At 61.0% G+C, this 18,235-nt stretch overlaps 5 protein-coding genes across 8 annotated transcripts; all 5 read left to right on the forward strand.

Annotated features, from left to right (window-relative positions):
• Positions 2 to 1,163, forward strand: MED29 (mediator complex subunit 29; the record flags this gene model as incomplete). Its single annotated transcript, XM_021379047.1, has 4 exons — positions 2 to 133; positions 297 to 355; positions 608 to 692; positions 855 to 1,163. Coding segments are annotated over 4 exons (504 nt in total), but the record flags the coding sequence as incomplete, so codon positions are not given.
• LOC110389130 (mRNA decay activator protein ZFP36L3-like) lies at positions 1,307 to 3,041 on the forward strand. The gene is made up of 2 exons (XM_021379070.1): positions 1,307 to 1,828; positions 1,918 to 3,041. The coding sequence occupies exons 1-2, from the start codon at positions 1,784 to 1,786 to the stop codon at positions 2,620 to 2,622; spliced, it is 750 nt and encodes a 249-aa protein (XP_021234745.1). The 5' UTR covers positions 1,307 to 1,783; the 3' UTR covers positions 2,623 to 3,041.
• Positions 3,252 to 10,898, forward strand: SUPT5H (SPT5 homolog, DSIF elongation factor subunit). Its single transcript, XM_021379048.1, has 29 exons — positions 3,252 to 3,601; positions 3,678 to 3,831; positions 3,911 to 3,976; positions 4,551 to 4,562; positions 4,683 to 4,752; positions 4,853 to 4,921; positions 5,012 to 5,077; positions 5,240 to 5,270; positions 5,353 to 5,421; positions 5,507 to 5,758; positions 5,838 to 5,927; positions 6,001 to 6,071; positions 6,192 to 6,297; positions 6,553 to 6,646; positions 6,725 to 6,861; positions 6,972 to 7,127; positions 7,237 to 7,383; positions 7,598 to 7,744; positions 7,974 to 8,099; positions 8,201 to 8,285; positions 8,374 to 8,478; positions 8,576 to 8,678; positions 8,771 to 8,898; positions 9,096 to 9,201; positions 9,407 to 9,565; positions 9,764 to 9,932; positions 10,002 to 10,205; positions 10,304 to 10,399; positions 10,648 to 10,898. The coding sequence occupies exons 1-29, from the start codon at positions 3,521 to 3,523 to the stop codon at positions 10,789 to 10,791; spliced, it is 3,243 nt and encodes a 1,080-aa protein (XP_021234723.1). The 5' UTR covers positions 3,252 to 3,520; the 3' UTR covers positions 10,792 to 10,898.
• Positions 10,946 to 14,239, forward strand: TIMM50 (translocase of inner mitochondrial membrane 50). 2 transcript variants are annotated; one of them, XM_021379053.1, is made up of 11 exons: positions 10,946 to 11,401; positions 11,483 to 11,633; positions 11,726 to 11,757; positions 12,350 to 12,371; positions 12,626 to 12,684; positions 12,951 to 13,070; positions 13,155 to 13,259; positions 13,342 to 13,440; positions 13,527 to 13,683; positions 13,760 to 13,866; positions 13,965 to 14,239. In XM_021379053.1, the coding sequence occupies exons 1-11, from the start codon at positions 11,093 to 11,095 to the stop codon at positions 14,067 to 14,069; spliced, it is 1,266 nt and encodes a 421-aa protein (XP_021234728.1). In that variant the 5' UTR covers positions 10,946 to 11,092; the 3' UTR covers positions 14,070 to 14,239. The 2 variants fall into 2 exon arrangements, with proteins under 2 accessions (XP_021234728.1, XP_021234729.1); XM_021379054.1 differs by having other exon boundaries at positions 11,232 to 11,398.
• DLL3 (delta like canonical Notch ligand 3) lies at positions 15,034 to 17,646 on the forward strand. Of its 3 annotated transcripts, XM_021379052.1 has the most exons (7): positions 15,034 to 15,380; positions 15,844 to 16,083; positions 16,173 to 16,225; positions 16,313 to 16,589; positions 16,664 to 17,114; positions 17,185 to 17,269; positions 17,350 to 17,461. In XM_021379052.1, the coding sequence occupies exons 1-7, from the start codon at positions 15,239 to 15,241 to the stop codon at positions 17,353 to 17,355; spliced, it is 1,254 nt and encodes a 417-aa protein (XP_021234727.1). In that variant the 5' UTR covers positions 15,034 to 15,238; the 3' UTR covers positions 17,356 to 17,461. The 3 variants fall into 3 exon arrangements, with proteins under 3 accessions (XP_021234727.1, XP_021234725.1, XP_021234726.1); XM_021379050.1 differs by having other exon boundaries at positions 17,185 to 17,646; XM_021379051.1 differs by having other exon boundaries at positions 15,087 to 15,176; positions 15,323 to 16,083; positions 17,185 to 17,646.

The raw sequence follows: 18,235 nt of genomic DNA on the forward strand, positions 1-18,235 counted from the left end.
CGCGCCCGGGCCGGGACAGGGAGCGGGGCCGGGACCGCCGCTTCCGGCGCAGGTGGCGGCCGCGCAGGCGCAGGACTTCGACCCGGTGCAGCGGTTCCGGCTGCTCATACCGCAGCTGAAGGAGAGCCTGCAGGTGGGCGGGGCCTGATGGTGGGGGCGTGGCGTCACGTAGGGAGCGGGGCCTTCAGCCGATGGGGCGGGCGCGCGTTCCTGAAGTGTGGGGGCGAGCTTAGGGCTGGCAGTGGGGGATCCTGCGGAGTCTGCGCCGCCGTGACCCGCTGTGCTTCCCCCCCCAGACGCTGATGAAGGTGGCGGCACAGAACCTGGTGCAGAACTCCAACATCGACAACGGGCAGTGAGTGAGCCCAGCGGGGGTGCTCGCTTAGAGACCCCAGTCCCATCCCAGCACCCACCCAAGACCCTCACCAGTGTCCCTCGGTCCTACCCAGAGTTCCCAAGCCCCACTCCCTGCCCCTTAGTGCCCCAGCAGCCCCCAGAAGCCCCTCCCCATTATTTCCAGAACCCTTTCCTTGGCCCCCCTGTGTCACCCGGGCCATGGTGGCAGTGTGGCAACAGCTGGGTGATGGTGGCCATGTCCCACGGGCAGAAAGAGCGCCGACGGAGCCCTGCAGCGCTTTGACAAGAGCCTGGAGGAGTTCTACGCACTGTGTGATCAGCTTGAGCTCTGCCTTGTGAGTGGCTCTCCAAATGCTGTCTGTGGCCCCCCCCATCCCAGTGACACTCTTCCCTCCCCGTTTTCACTTCCCATTTCCCTTTGGCAATGTCCTTTGCACACTCCTTGTCCCCCTGGCACGCGCAGCCCCGTGTCCCCCCTGGTGACACCCCCTCTCCAGCGCCTGGCGCACGAGTGCCTCTCGCAGAGCTTCGACAGTGCAAAGCACGCACCTGCGCTGGTGCCGGCGGCCCCCAAGGGCGAGGGGACTGCAGGCGAGAGCCTCCCCTACACCCAGTACCTGCCCCTCATCAAGGCACAGATTGCAGGCGCCAAGGACATCCACAATGCCCTGCTGGAGGGTGCCAACAAGATCACCGGCAAGCTGCCCCCCACAGGGGGGCCCTGATGAGGCTGGGGGGGTAGGCAGCAGGCAGCCCCCCTCCACCAGCCCTGTGACAATAAAGGCACCTACGTGCATGGCAGTGTCCCTGAGGATTCCTGGGGGTTGTTTCTAAGGGGTGGGAGAGTCATCTGTACGTAGAAGATGTCACCCTATATGTGGAGGGATCACTTATATATTGAGGCCGTCACCTGTACTTCGGGGCAGGGGTCATCCATATACGGGCAACGTGACTCATACGTGGGGGCAGTCACCTATATACTGGGGGAGGAGTCATCCACATACGGGCAAGGTCACCCATTCCTGTTGGAGGGTCACCCATACGTAGACAATGTCACTCGGAGGGGGAGGAGGTCACCCATATACAGGGGGTGTCACTCCAACCCGGGGGGGTCAGCTGCACACGGGGGTCACCCACACCCCCATCCGCCGTCCCCACCCCCGCGGTTCCCGGCAGAATGACTCAGCCCGGACCGCCCCTCCGCCAAGAGCCGCGCCTCCTCGCCCTTCTGCTGACGTCCCCACCCCGCCCCTATCGTGACCCAGCGCTGCCCCGTGCGGTGAGCTCATGGGCACGCCTCGCGCCCGCTTCCGGCCACGCCCTCCCGTCGTCGTGACGTCACGGGAGCGCCCATAAAGGGTCGGCGGCGCATCGCGGACGGCACCGCCGCTCCTCCTCTTCCACCGTTGCCGCTGCCGCCGCCGCCATGGCTGCCGCTACAGCTGGGCCCGCTCCGGAGCCGCTGCGTCAGGTACGGGGTCCCCCCTCCCCCTGCCCCGCACCTCCGTCGGCGCGGTCGGACCTCGCTCCCGTCTGACGACGACCCTTTCTCCGTTGTAGGGTCCGTTATGCGGGCAGCCGCCCCGGGAGCCGTCCCCGGAGCCCCCGCGGCCTCCACGCTCCCCCTGGGGGCCGCCCGCCCCGGAGCTGGGCCGTCTCCTGCGCTCCCTCAGCGCCCCGAGCGGCCGCGCCGTGCCCCCCCCGCCCGGCTTCTCTCCTCGGCTCCGCGGGGCCCCCCCTGGCCTGGCCCGCTCGCAGCCCCCCGACCCCGCCCTGCTGGCGCTGGCGGCGCTGACCCTGGGCACGGACCCACCGGGGGCCCTCCCGGTGCCGTTCCAGTCCCGCAGATCGGCCCCGCTCTCCGCCCTCGGCCTGGCGCTGCTGTCCCCGACGTCGCACGAAGCGTCCCAGCTGTCACCGTCGCTGTCACCGCCGCAGTCCCCTCTCGGCTTCTCGCTGTCGCCACCCTCCTCGCCGCCGTCCCCGCTCTACAAGACGGAACTGTGCCGCCCCTTCACCGCCACCGGCCATTGCCGCTATGGTGCCCGCTGCCAGTTTGCCCACGGCCCCGAGGAACTGCGGGGGCTCCGCCGCCACCCCAAGTACCGCACGCAGCCGTGCAGTACCTTCCAGCGCTGTGGGACGTGCCCCTACGGCTCCCGCTGCCACTTCCTGCACGGCCCTGCACCGACGGAGGGAAGCACGGGGCCCCCGGGCAGCCCCCACCGCCTCCCGGTGTTCGACCGTATCTCGTTGTCAGAGTGAGGGATGTGGTGCCGTGGTGACAGCCCCTCCCCAGAGGAGAGGCACCCCCTTCCCCCCCCCCCCGGAACTTTAGGCTGAAGGAGGGAGGTGGTGATGACAGATGTAGCATGCCCCGGGGGGGTGGGGGGGGGCACACTCCACTCGGTCCCAGCGGTGATAACTGGAAGGGGGAGGGGGAGGGGGGAGACGAGGCTGGCAGGTCCTGTCGTCCCCCCGCTCCCCGCCCTGATTCTGCCTTTATTTATTGCTCACTCAGTGCCTTAGGGGCGTTCCTGTCCCAGTGAATGGCTTTTTTTCGGTGGCCAGAGGTTTTATATTGTATTTATGTATTTTGTAACTGGGGGGGAGGGGGGGGCTGTGAAGGGAAAATGCTGATGTTTGTTTGTTTGGTTTTAAATAAACGATCTCTTTCTCCGGTGTTGCTTGCTCTGTTGTATGGGTATCGGGGGGGGGGGGGGGGGGGGGGGGGGAGCAGAGCCGGGTGTGACGGCCCCGCGGGAGCACGGCGTGACGTCAAACCCCGCCCCATGACAGCGCCCCGCAGCGCGCTTCCCTCCGAGCCACCCTCCCCCGATCACGTGACCAGCCGTCCTCCTCTACCCCTCGCCGTTAACACGTGACGGGGCCAATCTCGCGAGAGGCTGTGGGTGACCGGAACCGGAAGCGGGTGTAGGGGAGCAGGGCTGCTGTCCTCCTAGCGGCGCTAACAGCAGCAGTAGGGCCTGCTGGGAGCTGGCTGGTGCAGCTCCTGTCTCCACTGGGACTCCTTTGAGCCCAGGGGGCTCCCCCCTGTGCTCTCTCTGGCTCTTTTTGACCCCTCTGGGGGACGCTTCCCGCTCCCGTAGCGCATCTCTGGAGTCGCCCCCACCCCCTGCTCCTCTCTTCCCCCCGCGCCATCATGTCGGACAGCGACGACAGCAACTTTTCGGAGGAGGAGAGCGAGCGCAGCAGCGAGGCGGAGGAGGCTGAGGAAGCTGAGGTGAGGCTGAACGCGGCGGATGCGCCCTGCCCCGCCTTCCCCTACCCTCAACATCCCCCCCTTCACTGCTGTGCAGGCCGAGGAGGAGCGTGCTAGTGCAGCAGGCAGCGAGAAGGAAGAGGTGGAGGAGGAGGAGGAGGAGGAGGAGTATGATGAGGAGGAGGAGGAAGAAGATGATGACCGGCCTGCAAAGAAGCCTCGGCATGGTGGCTTTATCCTAGATGAAGCTGGTGAGCTGGGGGCAGAGCAGTGATGGTGGGGTCCTCCGCTGCCTCCACATTTCCCTCTCACCACTGTGATCTCCCCCAGATGTGGATGATGAATATGAGGATGAAGATCAATGGGAGGATGGGGCTGAGGACATCCTGGAGAAAGGTGAGGAGGCTGCTTTGGGGGCTCCCCAGCTTCAAGGACGCTCCGTGGGGCTTCGAGATCCCCCTCGGGCTTTGGTCCCTGCTCTCTGGCCCTAAGACCAGAAGATGATAGAAGCAGAGCTCTGTGGTGGTACGGCTCTTTTGGGAGAGGTGCGCCATGCTGGGTTGCAGTGCTGTGCTGGTGGATTGGTTTTGGTGCAGCTCTTCTGGGTTAAAACACTGGGTGGCTGCTGTTGCTCTTTCCCCACTTCCAAGGGTGTTTTTCTCCCCAAGCCCCACTCTCAGGGGTGGGAATGGGACTGTGTGGCCCCAGATCCCTCACCTCCCTCCATCCCAGTGTCTGTCCTTCTGTCCACCCTTTGTCTGTCTGCTTAACACATCTCATTCGCACCTGCCTAGTTTTATTTTTTGCTCTTTTTTTTTTTTTAACGTTTCCTGTGTTTTCCTTTCCCTCCTGTGCTGCCGTCTTAATTTTGTTCCTTCCCCTTTGTTCCCCCTCACCCATGGGTGGTTTTGCCGCTATTATTTGCTCCATACTGTCTGCCCTCCACCGCCACCTCCTTGTTCCCGAGCAGAAGAGATTGAAGGTAAGCTTGAGTCAGCGTGAGCCCCCCCGGGGGCAACCACTGCTACCCCCTGGGGCCAGCCAAGCCCAGCCTTGTCCCTGTGCTGCTGTGGGCCACATTCGGTTGTCGTCTTCCTCGCAGCTTCCAACATCGACAATGTGGTGCTGGATGAGGACCGCTCCGGTGCTCGGCGGCTGCAGAACCTCTGGAGGTGATGCCAGCTCTGTCTGTATGCCACCCCGTTGCCTCCTGAGAGGCTGTGGGAGCTGCACTGATGCCCAGTTCCACCCCCCTCTCCCCCTCACCTGCAGGGACCAGCGTGAGGAAGAGCTGGGCGAGTATTATATGAAGAAATATGCCAAGTCCTCAGTGGGAGAGACGTGAGTTGGGAAATGTGGCCCCGTCGCTCTGTCTTATCACATGTGAGGGATTATACTATTTTGTTTTAACTTTCAATTCTATTTTCCCAGTGTTTATGGTGGCTCCGATGAGCTCTCGGATGATATCACACAGCAGCAGCTGCTGCCTGGAGTCAAGTGAGTGTCACGTTGCACCTCGGGGTAGAAAACACATGGCTTTTTGGGGAAAAAAATGAGATAATCGGGTCAGTGATACGCTGAGCTGCCCAGCCAGGTGGGCCTTGGTGTGTTTAAGCAGGTCAGGCCGCCGTGTAACTGCTTTTCTCTGGTCCTTTGTAGGGATCCCAATCTCTGGACGGTGAAATGCAAGGTAGGTACTGGGGGTCTTTGGAGTGGGGATCAGCATTTGGGAGGCATATTCTCAACCCTAAAGCAACCTGTTTCCACCACAGATCGGAGAGGAGCGTGCTACAGCTATTGCTCTGATGCGGAAGTTCATTGCATACCAATTCACTGACACGGTGAGGCTGCAGAGAGCCATGTGGCAGCTGAGGGGGCTACGCCACCTGCACTCCCCTGCCCCTGATGTGCCCCCTTGTCCTCCAGCCTCTGCAGATCAAGTCGGTGGTGGCCCCCGAGCACGTCAAGGGGTACATCTATGTGGAGGCCTACAAGCAGACGCACGTGAAGCAGGCGATTGAGGGGGTAGGAAATCTGCGGATGGGCTACTGGAACCAGCAGATGGTCCCCATCAAGGAGATGACAGATGTGCTCAAGGTAGTGAAGGAGGTAACCAATCTCAAGCCTAAGTCCTGGGTGCGTCTGAAGAGGGGCATCTACAAGGATGACATCGCCCAGGTGAGGCAGGAGGGGACAGGGGCCCCACAATGGGGATTTGAGGACACCTGGCTCACTGCCACTGTCTCCCTGCGGGCAGGTGGATTATGTGGAGCCCAGCCAGAACCAGATTTCCTTAAAGATGATCCCTCGTATTGACTTTGACCGTATCAAGGCCCGAATGAGTCTGGTAGGTGGAGCGCTCTTGTGTTATGCTCCTGTGCTGGGGCCGTTTGCTTATTGTGCTGCCTCCCACTCTGCAGAAGGACTGGTTCGCCAAGCGGAAAAAGTTCAAGCGACCCCCTCAGCGGCTTTTTGATGCTGAGAAGATCCGGTAGGTGGTGGCATCGGAGAACATCAGATTGAAAGAAAAAGAACATGGCTGAAAAAAAAGCCCCCTGCTGAGCTGTCTTCCCAGAGGGTGTGATTTGTGTTTGCCTCTGTCTTGGTTTAGGTCTCTGGGAGGTGACGTGGCTTCCGATGGAGACTTTCTCATCTTTGAAGGCAACCGCTACAGCCGCAAGGGCTTTCTCTTCAAGAGCTTCGCCATGTCAGCGGTGGTGAGCGTGGGACTCTGTTTAAATCCAGCCTAAACCCGTCTCCTTTCCCTGAAAACTACTTCCCTTCTGATGTCAAGACCCAAACACTGAGGTGCTTGTGGGAAAGAGGGTGGTGGGAGGCCAGAGGCTCCCCGTTCTCTGGTAGTGATGGCACTGCCGTGGCACGCTGTCAGTTTGGCATTGGCACAGCTTAGATAAGCAGGTGAGTTCTGGGGAGGAATGGGATGTTCTGGCCACCCACTCTGTTCTTGACAGATAACAGAGGGTGTGAAGCCCACCTTGTCGGAGCTGGAGAAGTTTGAAGACCAGCCTGAAGGCATTGACCTCGAGGTGGTGACGGAGAGCACAGGTATGCGGGTGTCTCCGCGTGCATACTGCCGTTCCCCATGCAGTGTTGTCCCCTCACTATCTCTGTTGTCACCCCCAGGGAAGGAGCGTGAGCATAACTTCCAGCCTGGTGACAATGTGGAGGTGTGCGAGGGTGAACTGATCAATCTCCAGGGCAAGATCCTCAGCGTCGATGGCAACAAGATCACCATCATGCCCAAACACGAGGACTTGAAGGTAGCAGAGCACCCAGGAAACAGTGCCGGATGCTTTGTGTGGCTGCTGTAGCTTTGCCAGGATGCTGTGTGCCTCCTCCCCAGTGTCCACAGAGTTCTCCTTTCCCCTAGGACATGTTGGAATTCCCAGCTCAAGAGCTGCGGAAATACTTCAAGATGGGTGACCACGTGAAGGTGATTGCAGGCCGCTTTGAGGGTGACACGGGCCTCATTGTTAGGGTGGAGGAGAACTTTGTCATCCTCTTCTCAGACCTCACCATGCATGAGGTGAGTGGAGGGGTGGAATACCACAGTTTGGCTCATTGTGGTGCTGGTAGGTAGAAGGGAAAGTGGCCACAGCAGCTGCATTTGACTCATCTTCCTGTCCCACCACCAGCTCAAGGTTCTACCACGGGACCTGCAGCTCTGCTCAGAGACAGCATCGGGTGTGGATGTGGGGGGTCAGCACGAATGGGGTGAACTGGTGCAGCTGGACCCCCAGACAGTGGGTGTTATTGTACGCCTGGAGCGTGAGACCTTCCAGGTGAGCCCCAGTTGACCGCGATGCGGGAAGGAGCTGTTTTTTTGTGTTTTTGGGTGTCTTGCCAGGGGTGAAGACTAGAGGCAGTTTCCACATGCAGCCCTGTGCGAGAAATACTTCCCCACCTTCTGTTTTGCATCCATGCAGTCCCTGCCGCCTCGGAGGGCTATTTTGGACAGTACTCCTCCCAACTTCTTGGCCTTCCTGTTGATTGCAGGTGTTGAACATGTATGGAAAAGTGGTGACAGTGCGGCACCAGGCCGTCACCAGGAAGAAGGACAATCGCTTCGCTGTTGCCCTCGACTCAGAGCAGAACAACATCCATGTCAAGGACATCGTCAAAGTCATAGATGGGCCCCACTCGGTAGGTACTGTGGGGTGGGGGTGACTGGGGTGAGAGAGATGCTTTTCGTTGCCGTGGGGATTCCTGGGCTGATGCTAGTCTGCCATAGGTGCACTGGGTTTGTTGGTGCCTTTCTGGGTTCTTTCTGGCACGTAGGGAACACTGGGTTTTTCCTGACAGCCTTCTGAGTCCTTCTGTTGCTGGGTGAGATCCCGTTACCCCCTGGGGCTCACCCCTGCCACTGTCACAGGGCCGTGAGGGAGAGATCAGGCACCTCTTCCGGGGCTTTGCCTTCCTGCATTGCAAGAAGCTGGTGGAGAACGGTGGCATGTTTGTCTGCAAGACCCGACACCTTGTCCTGGCTGGTGGTTCCAAGGTGGGGGCATGTCGGGGACCAGTGGTGGCTGCTGGAGGGGGCTGTGACCCTGTGCCTTTGCTGCTGCTGCCCTCCAGCACCTTTTTTTTTCCCTTTCACAGCCACGGGACGTCACCAACTTCACTGTGGGCAGCTTTGCTCCCATGAGCCCTCGTATTAGCAGCCCAATGCATCCCAGTGGGGCTGGTGAGCACTGCAGGGGTCTCCTCCAGGCCAAGAGAGCATCCCCAACAACGTCCCGCTCAGCCTGAGCCCTCCCCTCCTTGTCCTGCAGGCCAGCGCGGTGGCTTCAGTGGTGGTGGCATGAGTCGTGGGCGCGGGCGGCGGGACAACGACCTCATCGGGCAGACAGTGCGCATCTCCCAGGGACCTTACAAAGGTGGGTGCTTTTTGGTTGGGGCGCTGGGTGCCCCTGGCAGGGGAAGAAGCTGTGGATTGCCCGTGTTCTCTCACCAAACTACTGTTATGACTCACAGGCTACATTGGAGTGGTGAAGGATGCAACAGAGTCGACAGCCCGGGTGGAGCTGCACTCCACCTGCCAGACCATCTCAGTGGACCGTCAACGCCTGACCACTGTGTGAGTGCAGGGGGGACAGGGGCCTGTGCTGCTCCCTCTCTAGGGCAGGCTGGTAGGGGCTTTCTTGTGCCCTTAACGCTGTGTCCCTGCAGGGGTTCACGGCGCCCGGGTGGGATGACGTCGACCTATGGACGCACTCCCATGTATGGGTCCCAGACCCCCATGTACGGCTCTGGCTCCCGCACTCCCATGTACGGCTCACAGACACCCCTGCATGATGGTGAGTGATGCTGGAGGAGACGGGACTGATGGGGACACGGAGGGGACAGAGGTTAAGTGGGTCCTGGGGTGATCTTTTGGAGGGGAAGGGGTGTATGAAGCAGGCTTTGAGGATGAGGAGGGGATAGGGCTGAGGTGGAGGGGACAGGACGGAGGGACACAGAGAGGACTGACACAACCATTGTGGGGCTGTTGCAGGCAGCCGCACGCCACACTACGGCTCTCAGACTCCGCTTCACGATGGCAGCCGCACGCCTGCTCAGAGTGGTGCCTGGGACCCCAACAACCCCAACACACCTTCCAGGTGGGTGCTGGGGGGGCTGCTGACCAGGACAGACCCTCCGCAGAGTCTGTGGTCACCAGGATGGCCCCAACAACATCACAACAGTCATATTTTTGGAATCTCTGGTCACTGGCATGGCTCCAGTGATTCTGGACTGTCCCCATTGCGGGTTCCCAGTCCCTGACCTGACCTGGCTGCAATGATGATGTTTGTCTTCCTTCCACAGAGCCGATGAGGACTTTGAGTATGGCTTTGATGATGAGCCCACACCCTCACCGCAAGGCTACGGTGGCACCCCCAATCCACAGACCCCTGGTTATCCTGACCCCTCATCACCACAGGTCACCCAGCCGTACAACCCCCAGACCCCCGGCACACCAGCCATGTGAGCATTCCCTCCACTCTGCACTGGCCCTGGAGCTCTGGGAGGGGAACCACAGCTCTGTGGAACCATAGTTGGGGTCCTGAGGGGAGACTGCAGCCCCAGAGGCTCCCAAATCGTGGCCCTGGGTTGATGTAATGTTCCCCCAAGGACTCCTATGGTGTGACACAGCATCCCCGTGACTCCCTCTCACCCTGGCAGGTACAACACTGACCAGTTCTCACCCTACGCCGTGCCATCGCCGCAGGGCTCCTACCAGCCCAGCCCCAGCCCCCAGAGCTACCATCAAGTGGCTCCCAGCCCCGTGGGCTACCAGAACACCCATTCACCAGCCAGCTACCACCCAACGCCATCACCGATGGCCTACCAGGTACCCCCAGTCCCTCTCCCTTGTTCCCCGTAGCCCCCCACTGCTGCTCATGCTGCCTCTATCCCACAGGCAAGCCCTAGCCCCAGCCCAGTGGGCTATAGCCCCATGACACCTGGGGCACCATCTCCAGGGGGCTACAACCCCCACACCCCTGGTTCAGGCATCGAGCAGAGCTCCAGCGACTGGGTCACCACTGACATCCAGGTGAAGGTCCGGGACACCTATCTGGATAGCCAGGCAGTGGGGCAGACTGGCGTCATCCGCAGCGTCACGGTGAGCCCATGGTAGTACTGCATACGCGGCAGTGGCAGTACTGTGACAAACTTCACAGTGGGACGGTGTTACCACCACTGACTCCTGTCCCCCTGCAGGGCGGGATGTGCTCTGTGTACCTGAAGGACAGTGAGAAGGTGGTGAGCATCTCCAGTGAGCACCTGGAGCCCGTTACCCCCACCAAGAGCAACAAGGTATGGTGATCACTGGTCCCCACCGTAGTCACTGCTGCCCCTACCCCTGCCAGGCTCTGCCTCCCCCTTCTGCCCTCTCCACGCTGTGCCCAGGGACCCTCTTTGCTCACCCACCCCTCCCAGTCCCCTTTGCTCTCCCTGGATCCCACCACGCACTGCAGGGGGGGGGCTCTTGGATCCCCATGGCCCTTCCTGGGCTGCCTGCCAGATACGCCCCCAGCCCCATGGGACCCCTGCTGTCCCCACAGGTGAAGGTGATCCTGGGCGAGGACCGTGAGGCTACTGGCATCCTGCTAAGCATTGACGGTGAGGATGGGATTGTGCGCATGGACCTGGACGAGCAGCTCAAGATCCTCAACTTACGCTTCCTGGGCAAGCTGCTGGAGGCCTGAGCGCTGCCTGGGCCCCCTTTGTTTTTCTCTTTTTTTAACCCCCTTTCTTCCCGGCCGCCTGTTTGAAGCGAGATGGCCGTGTCCAATAAACGCTTGTACCCCTCCGACCCGCATTCCCTTGGCGGGTCTCGAACGCGGCACTCCCAGACAAGGCTCCTGCCCGGGCCTCCACCTCTCCGTTGGTTCTCCCGCCGCCATTGGTCTGCGCGCTTCGTCACCGCCCCCCAGGGGCGTGCCCGTCTCTTCCGGGGAGGGGGAGGCAGCGTGTAGTCCACGGCGTGCTTCCGGCAGAGCGCGGGGGATGATGGGTGTTGTAGGCGCCTCCGGCCAATCAGTATCGACCGCGGGGCATGCCGGGGAGAGTGGCAACAGGCGACGGCGCAGTGCGCTGCACGCCGGGAAGTGCGGCGCTTTCAGCCAATCGGCGTGCGGCGCTCGCAGCCTCAGAGACGAACGCTGCGGGAAAATGGCGGCGGCGGCGCGTGGGGCCCGCGTTGCCCTCGCGGCCCACCGGGCCCGCGCCGCTCTGAGTCGCGCCCTGAGCAGCAGCGGAGCCGGCACCCCCGGCACGGAGGCGGTGCTGCAGGAGCGGCTACGGCGGCAGCAGGTGGTAGGCGGTGTGGGAAGGGCCGGCCCTGAGCGCTCGGTGCTCGCAGAGGGACCCCCAGCCCTCACCGCCGCCCCTGTGCAGGGCACAGAGGGGCCCCCGGGGCGGCCCCTCCCCGGCTCTGAGGAGGAGGAGGAGCGGCGGCGGCAGCGTTTAGCGGCCATGCGGCGCCTGGCCCTGCGGCTGGCGGGGCTGCTGGGCGCCGGCACCGGCGTCACCATCATCTACATCTTCGGTGAGCGTCCCCTCGGGACTCCCGCCCCGCTCGGCCGCGCCCCAGCTTCCTCCCTCCGCCGTCCTTAGCCTCACGCTCTCCCCTTCCCTCAGGCAGCAACGCAGTGGATGAGCACGGAGCCAAGGTGAGGGCCGAGCGGCGCGTGTCCCCCTCCGGTGGCCGGTAGCGGCTCTGCGCCGCCCTCGGAACCAACTGGGAACGCTGTGCGGCGCGGCCTTCCCCACGCACCCCTCGCTTTCCCCTTTTATTGGCGTTTCTACCCGGTTCGGGCGCTCCTCCCCGTGGCGGGAGCCGTACAGCCCCGAGGTGGGGGTGGGGGGGGAGGGTGCTACGGTTGTCACCTTCCCATTTTGCGGTGTTGTTTTTTTTTCCCTCACCAAAAGCCCCTTTATGGGGCCCTCTGGGAAGAGCTGTCAGGGTTTGATGTGCAGCGCGGCTCAGCGGGGGGGGCGGAGCTGTGAATTGCCCCCCTCGTTCGGGGGAGTAGGGACATCAAAAGGGCAAGAGAGGATGACAAAGCCGTCAGCAGAATGGTGAGAACATCAATCAGGGACATCCGTGGATGGAAGGAAGTCCCCTGCTAGCGCAAGAAAATAACTGCACCTAGCTGTGAATTGCCCGTTTCACTTTGTATGGAGCTCCCTTCTACCTGCTGTCACTGTGTTCTTCCTGCTGTCTCAGTTGCGGCGTCCTGCATTTGCTTTTTTTCCCTGCAGGTCCCCGATGAGTTCGATGGTGGTGAGTAACAAATGGAGCAGGGGGAGGTGGCAGCCCTTAGAGGCGTGGGGGAACAAGTTGTATCCTGTGGGCTGTTTGACACATTGACCTTTTACGATGCTTTTAGCACCATGTCATCGCTCCAGCGGGGCTTCTTTTTCTGCATATTGCTTCCTATTTATATGAGAGTGGGGGGAAATGGTAGGCAGGAAGAGAATGGGATTTTCACCCTCCTTGGGACCGCAGGTAGCGCTCACCCATGCTTGGTTTCACAGACCCTGTGGGCATCCAGCAGCTCCGCAGAACATATAAGTACTTCAAGGATTACAGGCAGGTGTGTTGGGCTTTCCGCATTTAGTTTGTTTTTATCTCATTTTGGGGCTGTTCTTGTTGGAAGCCTTGCTGACATTAGAATTAGCAGTTTGGGATCCCCATCCTCTTCTGGGGGACTTTGTCCTCATTTCAGTGATGTCATGTCCTGGTTTTGGGGGTACCCCACGTTTATCGTGGGTCTTTGTCACTGGGTAGGGACTGTCATCCCTGCTTGGGGGGCCTTTGTCCCAGTGATGGTGGCCTATCGCTTACTCTCTTTCAATCAAGATGATCATCGAGCCCACCAGTGCCAAGCTGCTGCCAGACCCGCTGCGCGAGCCCTACTACCAACCCCCCTACACTCTCGTCATCGAGCTCACCGATGTCTTGTTGCACCCTGAATGGTCGGTGAGTGTCAACTGATTGTTCCCGTGGCCCCCTCTCAGCTGACAGCCCCGTCTGATGCCCCTCTGCCTCCCTTCTCTGCCCCAGCTCATCACTGGCTGGCGCTTCAAGAAGCGCCCAGGCATCGATAGCCTTCTGCAGCAGCTTGCGCCACTCTACGAGATTGTCATCTTCACCTCCGAAACTGGCATGGTATGTGCAGCCATTGGGAGGACTTTGCAGCCCAAAGGTGGACTTGGCTTGTTCACCCACCTACTCATGTTTCTGCCCCCAGACTGCCTTCCCCCTTATTGACAGTATTGACCCACACGGCTTCATCTCCTACCGCCTCTTCCGCGATGCCACCCGCTACATGGATGGGCACCATGTCAAGGTGGGGATGGGGAGAGGGACAAGGGACACATTGGTGCCCCCCCCCCGACCCTATGGCAGCCCCTCTCTGTCCCTATCCACCCCCAGGACATCTCCTGCCTCAACAGAGATCCTGCCAAGGTGGTGGTGGTGGACTGCCGCAAAGAAGCCTTTTGCTTGCAGCCCTATAACGGGCTGGCACTGCGCCGCTGGGACGGCAGCTCTGATGATCGTGCACTCTATGACCTCACTGCTTTCCTCAAAAGTGAGAAAAACTGCATCTATGTGTCCGCCACGTATCCCTCCCAAGCCCTGATGCATTTCCACCTCGCTTCCCTCAGCTATTGCCCTCAGTGGTGTTGAGGATGTGCGGACCGTGCTGGAGAACTATGCGCTGGAGGATGACCCGCTGGCAGCTTTTAAACGACGCCGGTCGCAGCTGGAGGAGGTGAGGACAGTGGGGGAATGCAAGGGAAACGTTAGGAAGGTGTGGAGATGCGGTGATGCATAGGGTAATGGGTGTTTCCTGCTCTGGTTGGGGTGCAGGAGGAGCAGCAGCGTTTGGCTGAGATGGCACAGGGCAAGAAGCCGACGGGGCTCTTCCTGGGCTCCCTGGCCGGTCGCCTCTGGGCACGTTCCAAGCAGCAGTGATGGCCCAAGGCATTGTCATCGTGTCACCAGGACATTATCATCGCGTTGCCGTGCGGTTGGACTTACTGGTGGTCCTGGCACTGTGTCTGAGCTACATTTTCCCTTGTTATTTTGGGGGGGTGGGGGGGGGCAGGTTTGATCCCATGAGGGTAAATAAAGGGTTACGTGGAGCTGTGGGTATTCTACAACTGATTTTGTGTTGGGGGACAGGGAGTGTTGTCGTCTCTCCCAGTGTCCTGGGGCCTGTGGGAGAATGGATGAAGCTAGGGGGCTGCCTCACCCCACTTTGGGGGTGTGGCCTGTGCATGCTGTAGGTGGGGCTGGGGGTGTGGTTTATTAGCAGGATGGTGCCTGGGCCTTATCAAGGGCTTCCAGGGGTGGCAGTGGGTTCAGACCCTGCTGAGCTCTGGGACCACGTGGGAGCACCCCCGCTCCAGGCCATGGCTCTGCTGCTTCTGGCTGCCATCCTTGCGTTGCTGTGCCCTCCCATGGTGAGCGCATCCTGGGCTGCCCTGGAGAGCTCAGGATGCCTTTGGCAGGGATGTTTGGGCCAGGGAGATTTCCTTAGTACTGTGCTTCGGGTGCTTCACTGGGTGTCTTTGTCAAGCTCTCAAAAGAGGGGGAGGGAAGGAGGCGGTGGTGTCTTTGTGGAATATTCTGAGTTATCCTAGGGGTCTTTAAGGAGTGCTGAGGAGAGGGATGCTGTTGTGTCATTGTTATGGGCCATTTTGAGGAGTTTTGGTGGTGGATGGGGGATGCTGGTGGGAGGAATCCCAGCATGTTTCTGTGGGCTGTGGACTTCCCGTGGGATTATTGGCATGCAAGTAGGGGCTTTGGGGTGCTGTGGGGAACTGGAGGGAGAGGGGGGCTTGGGATCCTGATGCCCGCCTGCAGGTGCAGCTGGCCGGGGTGCTGGAGCTGCGGGTGCTGTCGGCATGGGGGGGGCCATGCAGGGGCCCCCCTTCTTGTCGCCTTGTCTTCCGTCTCTGTTTGCGCCCCTCTGTGGGGATTGGCTGCAGCCTGGGGGCTGTTCGTAGCCCACCTGGGCCCCCTCCGACCCCAGGGGCTCCACGCATTCTTCGCTTGCCCTTCACCTTCCCTTGGCCGGTGAGGATTCCCCCAGCCCTCCCTGATGGAGCTGAGACTTGGGCTCCTCTGGGATCTTATTAATGCCCTTTCTGTGCCCCCCTCCCTGCCCCAATCCACATGGCCCTACATCTTTGACCGTTGGTTTTGCTCCTCATTGCTACCAGGGCACTGTCTCCCTCATCATCGAGTCCTGGCGGCTGGAGGAGGCCAAGGGCCCTGGAGGTGAGTGAGGGATTAAGGGAGGGAACAGCAGTGGGGACTTGAAGGGGGCATCTTTAGGGGCAAGTGAGTTCTGTGGGAGTAGGGTGAAGAAAATCCTTTTGTCATTAAGGGATATGGGGGGGAGGCAGACGGGAGATGGGGACAAATGAGGGCTCATCAGGTTGCCGGGGGAAGAGGGGAGCAGCCAGCACAAACAGATTAAGGAGGAGGCAAATGGCAACCGTAGGCATTCAGTGGAGGGGCTCGCAAGTGGGAATTCATGAGGTCTGAAGGAGATGTTGGGGGGGGGGTGTAGTTGTGCGAGAGGGGCAGGTGTGGAGGTTGTTGGCGGGCAGATGTGCTGCCAGAGAAGAAAATGTCATGGTATGGAGGAGTGTGAGAACAAAGGGGAGCCCGTGGGCATGGGGGGAGGCTTTCAGGGAAATGGGGGGTGTCCTACTGCGCTCACTGATGTCTCTCCCAGGTCCCCAGAGCCGGCTGCTGGGGCGTGCGGTGGCACAGCAGCGCTTGGTGCCAGGGGGTCCGTGGCAGGGGGGTGCTGGGGGGGGGCTGCATTTCAGCACTCGCCTGCGCTGCCGCCCCCCTGCCCGTGGCCCCTACTGCCTCCCCCACTGTCCCCGCTGCATCCGCCGCTGCCTCCCCTACTCTGCTGCCTGCCGTGTCCCTCCACACCGCCGCTGCTGGCCTCTCTGCTGTGCCCACCGTGAGTGCCTGTCCACCTCCCACTGTGCACCCTCTCCCCATCTGGCTCCGTTCTGTCCCCACCGCCTTCTGATGCCTGTCCCTGTGCAGAGGGCTGTGGGGCTGATGGCCGGGGCTGCGCCCTCTCCAGTGCTAATAGCACAGTAAGTGACACCCCTGAGACTCCTCTCTTGCCACCTCCCAGGGCTTTCAGGCCCCTGCAACCTTCAGGATGTGTCCGGTGCTCCTAGGTCTTTAGGAGTGACACTGCGGGGCTGCGCTGTGACCCCCCTGGCCCAGTACGGCCCGCATCACCAAGAGCCCCAGAAGCAGCCGAGGTAGCTGTGTTGGAGCCACTGCCGGAGGCATCGCCATCTCCCTGTGCCCTCGGACCATGCTTCAATGGAGGTGCCTGTGCACCTGCGCCCCCCCCTGGTGCTGGCTACAGCTGCCGCTGCCCCCCTGGCTTCCACGGTTCCAACTGCGAGCGCCGTGCTGACCGCTGTGCCAACCGCCTCTGCCTGCACGGTGAGTAGGCCAGAGCTCCCCTCCTGCCACACTGTGCTCCCCCAGCCAGTGCTGACCCCCGGCTCTCGCTGCAGGTGGGCATTGCCTGGACCTGGGTCACAGTGTGATCTGCAAATGCCAGCCAGGCTTCTCGGGGGCACGATGTGAACACAACGTGGATGACTGCAGCCCCAACCCCTGTGCCAATGGTGGCACCTGCGTGGATGGTACCAACAGCTACAGCTGCTCTTGTACCCTGGGCTACGCTGGGGACGACTGCCGCCAGCGCGCTGATGCTTGTGCCTCGGGGCCCTGCCTGCACGGTGCTACTTGCTACACCCACTTCTCTGGCCACGTCTGCGCCTGTCCCCCTGGCTACATGGGTCCCCGTTGTGAGGAGGAGGTGGGAGGGGGCCCAGCTGCCCCCCATCGCCAGCCCCCAGCTCCCTTGGCCCTTGCGTGCGCCCTTCCGATAGCCCTGCTGGGCCCTGGTCTGGGCTTGGTGCTGGCAGCTCGTGGGTGGCGGCGGCGGCCAGCAGGCGAGAGGTAAGAGCAGGGCTCCCGGGCGTGGTGGGGCGGCCACAGGGCCGGCACCTGAAGGGCTTTACCTCTGTAGTGGCCGCACGTTGGAGCCCATGAGGGCCCCTAGCCTGAGCCTTCCAGGGATGGAGCAGGAGCTGCCCCGTGCCTCTGCCACCCAGGTAGGGCTTGAGCAGGAGTGGGGCTGTCCCCCAGGCTCGGCGCTTTCCTCACTTTGCTCTTCTTTGTTCCCCTCTTCCAGGTCTGAGGCAATGGTGATGAACCTCCACCTTACCCGCGTGTTTTGGGGGAGAGAGTTTTGCCGCATCGGATCATTTCTACTATAAACCTCTTTGTGAGATCCTTGCTGGCTATAGTGCTGCTGTTCCGTTTCTGTTGCCGCAGGGGAAGGCCCTGGTCGGGATGCAGCAGGGGGATGCGCAGCAGCTGGAGGCAAGTGATGATGAAGATGGGCCCCTCTGTGGACAAACGGTGCCGCAGCTGGAGGCTGTGGGGGTGGAGGCTGCAGGCAAAATACAGAAACATCATTTAAAAAAAATCAGGTGCATATGTGGATTTGAATCTTACATTTTGCTCATAAAGAACGAGTCCCATCGATTAAAGGTGTTCCCTCACAGAGGGCTGTTGGGTGGCACTGTGCAGCCCGAGGCAATAGAGGGAGTGGGGTTCAGGGTTCCCGGGGGCGCAGCCAGAGTGGTTGGTGTCTGTTCCATGTCCTCTTGGCACGGTTTCCACTGCTGCTGTGCAGGACTGAAGAGTAAAACTGCTCAGTTCGGATGGTTCTGAGCTGCGGCACACTGCTGCCCGCTGTTGAATTAAATGCTTGCTGAAGACACTTCCCCAGGCTGCGGATCCGGGTGCCGAGGGTATGCCAGGTGCTCATACCTGCGTAGCCAGGCACCTGATGTTCTGTGCCAGGTTTGCCTGTGTTCTCCAGGGCACCTGAAGGAGAAGAGCCCTCTCTGCATGCGTTTTCATTGTCCTGGAACTGGATATTCCAGGACAGAGCCTCCAACCCCTTCCTGTTTCAATGACCTTCTGTTTCCACTGTATCTAATTCTGATGAGGGGTGGGAGCACCAATGCACATAAGCCAGGCTTCACCTTCCCACCGTCACCAGGTGCTCC

Source organism: Numida meleagris, chromosome 31 (assembly GCF_002078875.1).
Source record: "Numida meleagris isolate 19003 breed g44 Domestic line chromosome 31, NumMel1.0, whole genome shotgun sequence".
Lineage (NCBI taxonomy): Eukaryota > Metazoa > Chordata > Aves > Galliformes > Numididae > Numida > Numida meleagris.

Coding starts and splice junctions, on each gene's coding strand:
- TIMM50 (XM_021379053.1), top strand. CDS start 11,093: ATGATGGGTGTTGTAGGCGCCTCCGGCCAATCAGTATCGACCGCGGGG. Junction 11,758..12,349: donor TGGATGAGCACGGAGCCAAG/GTGAGGGCCGAG, acceptor TTTTCCCTGCAG/GTCCCCGATGAGTTCGATGG. Junction 12,372..12,625: donor CCCCGATGAGTTCGATGGTG/GTGAGTAACAAA, acceptor TTGGTTTCACAG/ACCCTGTGGGCATCCAGCAG.
- DLL3 (XM_021379050.1), top strand. CDS start 15,239: ATGCCCTTTCTGTGCCCCCCTCCCTGCCCCAATCCACATGGCCCTACA. Junction 15,381..15,843: donor GGAGGCCAAGGGCCCTGGAG/GTGAGTGAGGGA, acceptor TGTCTCTCCCAG/GTCCCCAGAGCCGGCTGCTG. Junction 16,226..16,312: donor TCTCCAGTGCTAATAGCACA/GTAAGTGACACC, acceptor CGGTGCTCCTAG/GTCTTTAGGAGTGACACTGC.
- LOC110389130 (XM_021379070.1), top strand. CDS start 1,784: ATGGCTGCCGCTACAGCTGGGCCCGCTCCGGAGCCGCTGCGTCAG. Junction 1,829..1,917: donor CTCCGGAGCCGCTGCGTCAG/GTACGGGGTCCC, acceptor TCTCCGTTGTAG/GGTCCGTTATGCGGGCAGCC.
- SUPT5H (XM_021379048.1), top strand. CDS start 3,521: ATGTCGGACAGCGACGACAGCAACTTTTCGGAGGAGGAGAGCGAGCGC. Junction 4,922..5,011: donor AAGTCCTCAGTGGGAGAGAC/GTGAGTTGGGAA, acceptor CTATTTTCCCAG/TGTTTATGGTGGCTCCGATG. Junction 7,128..7,236: donor CAGACCTCACCATGCATGAG/GTGAGTGGAGGG, acceptor TCCCACCACCAG/CTCAAGGTTCTACCACGGGA.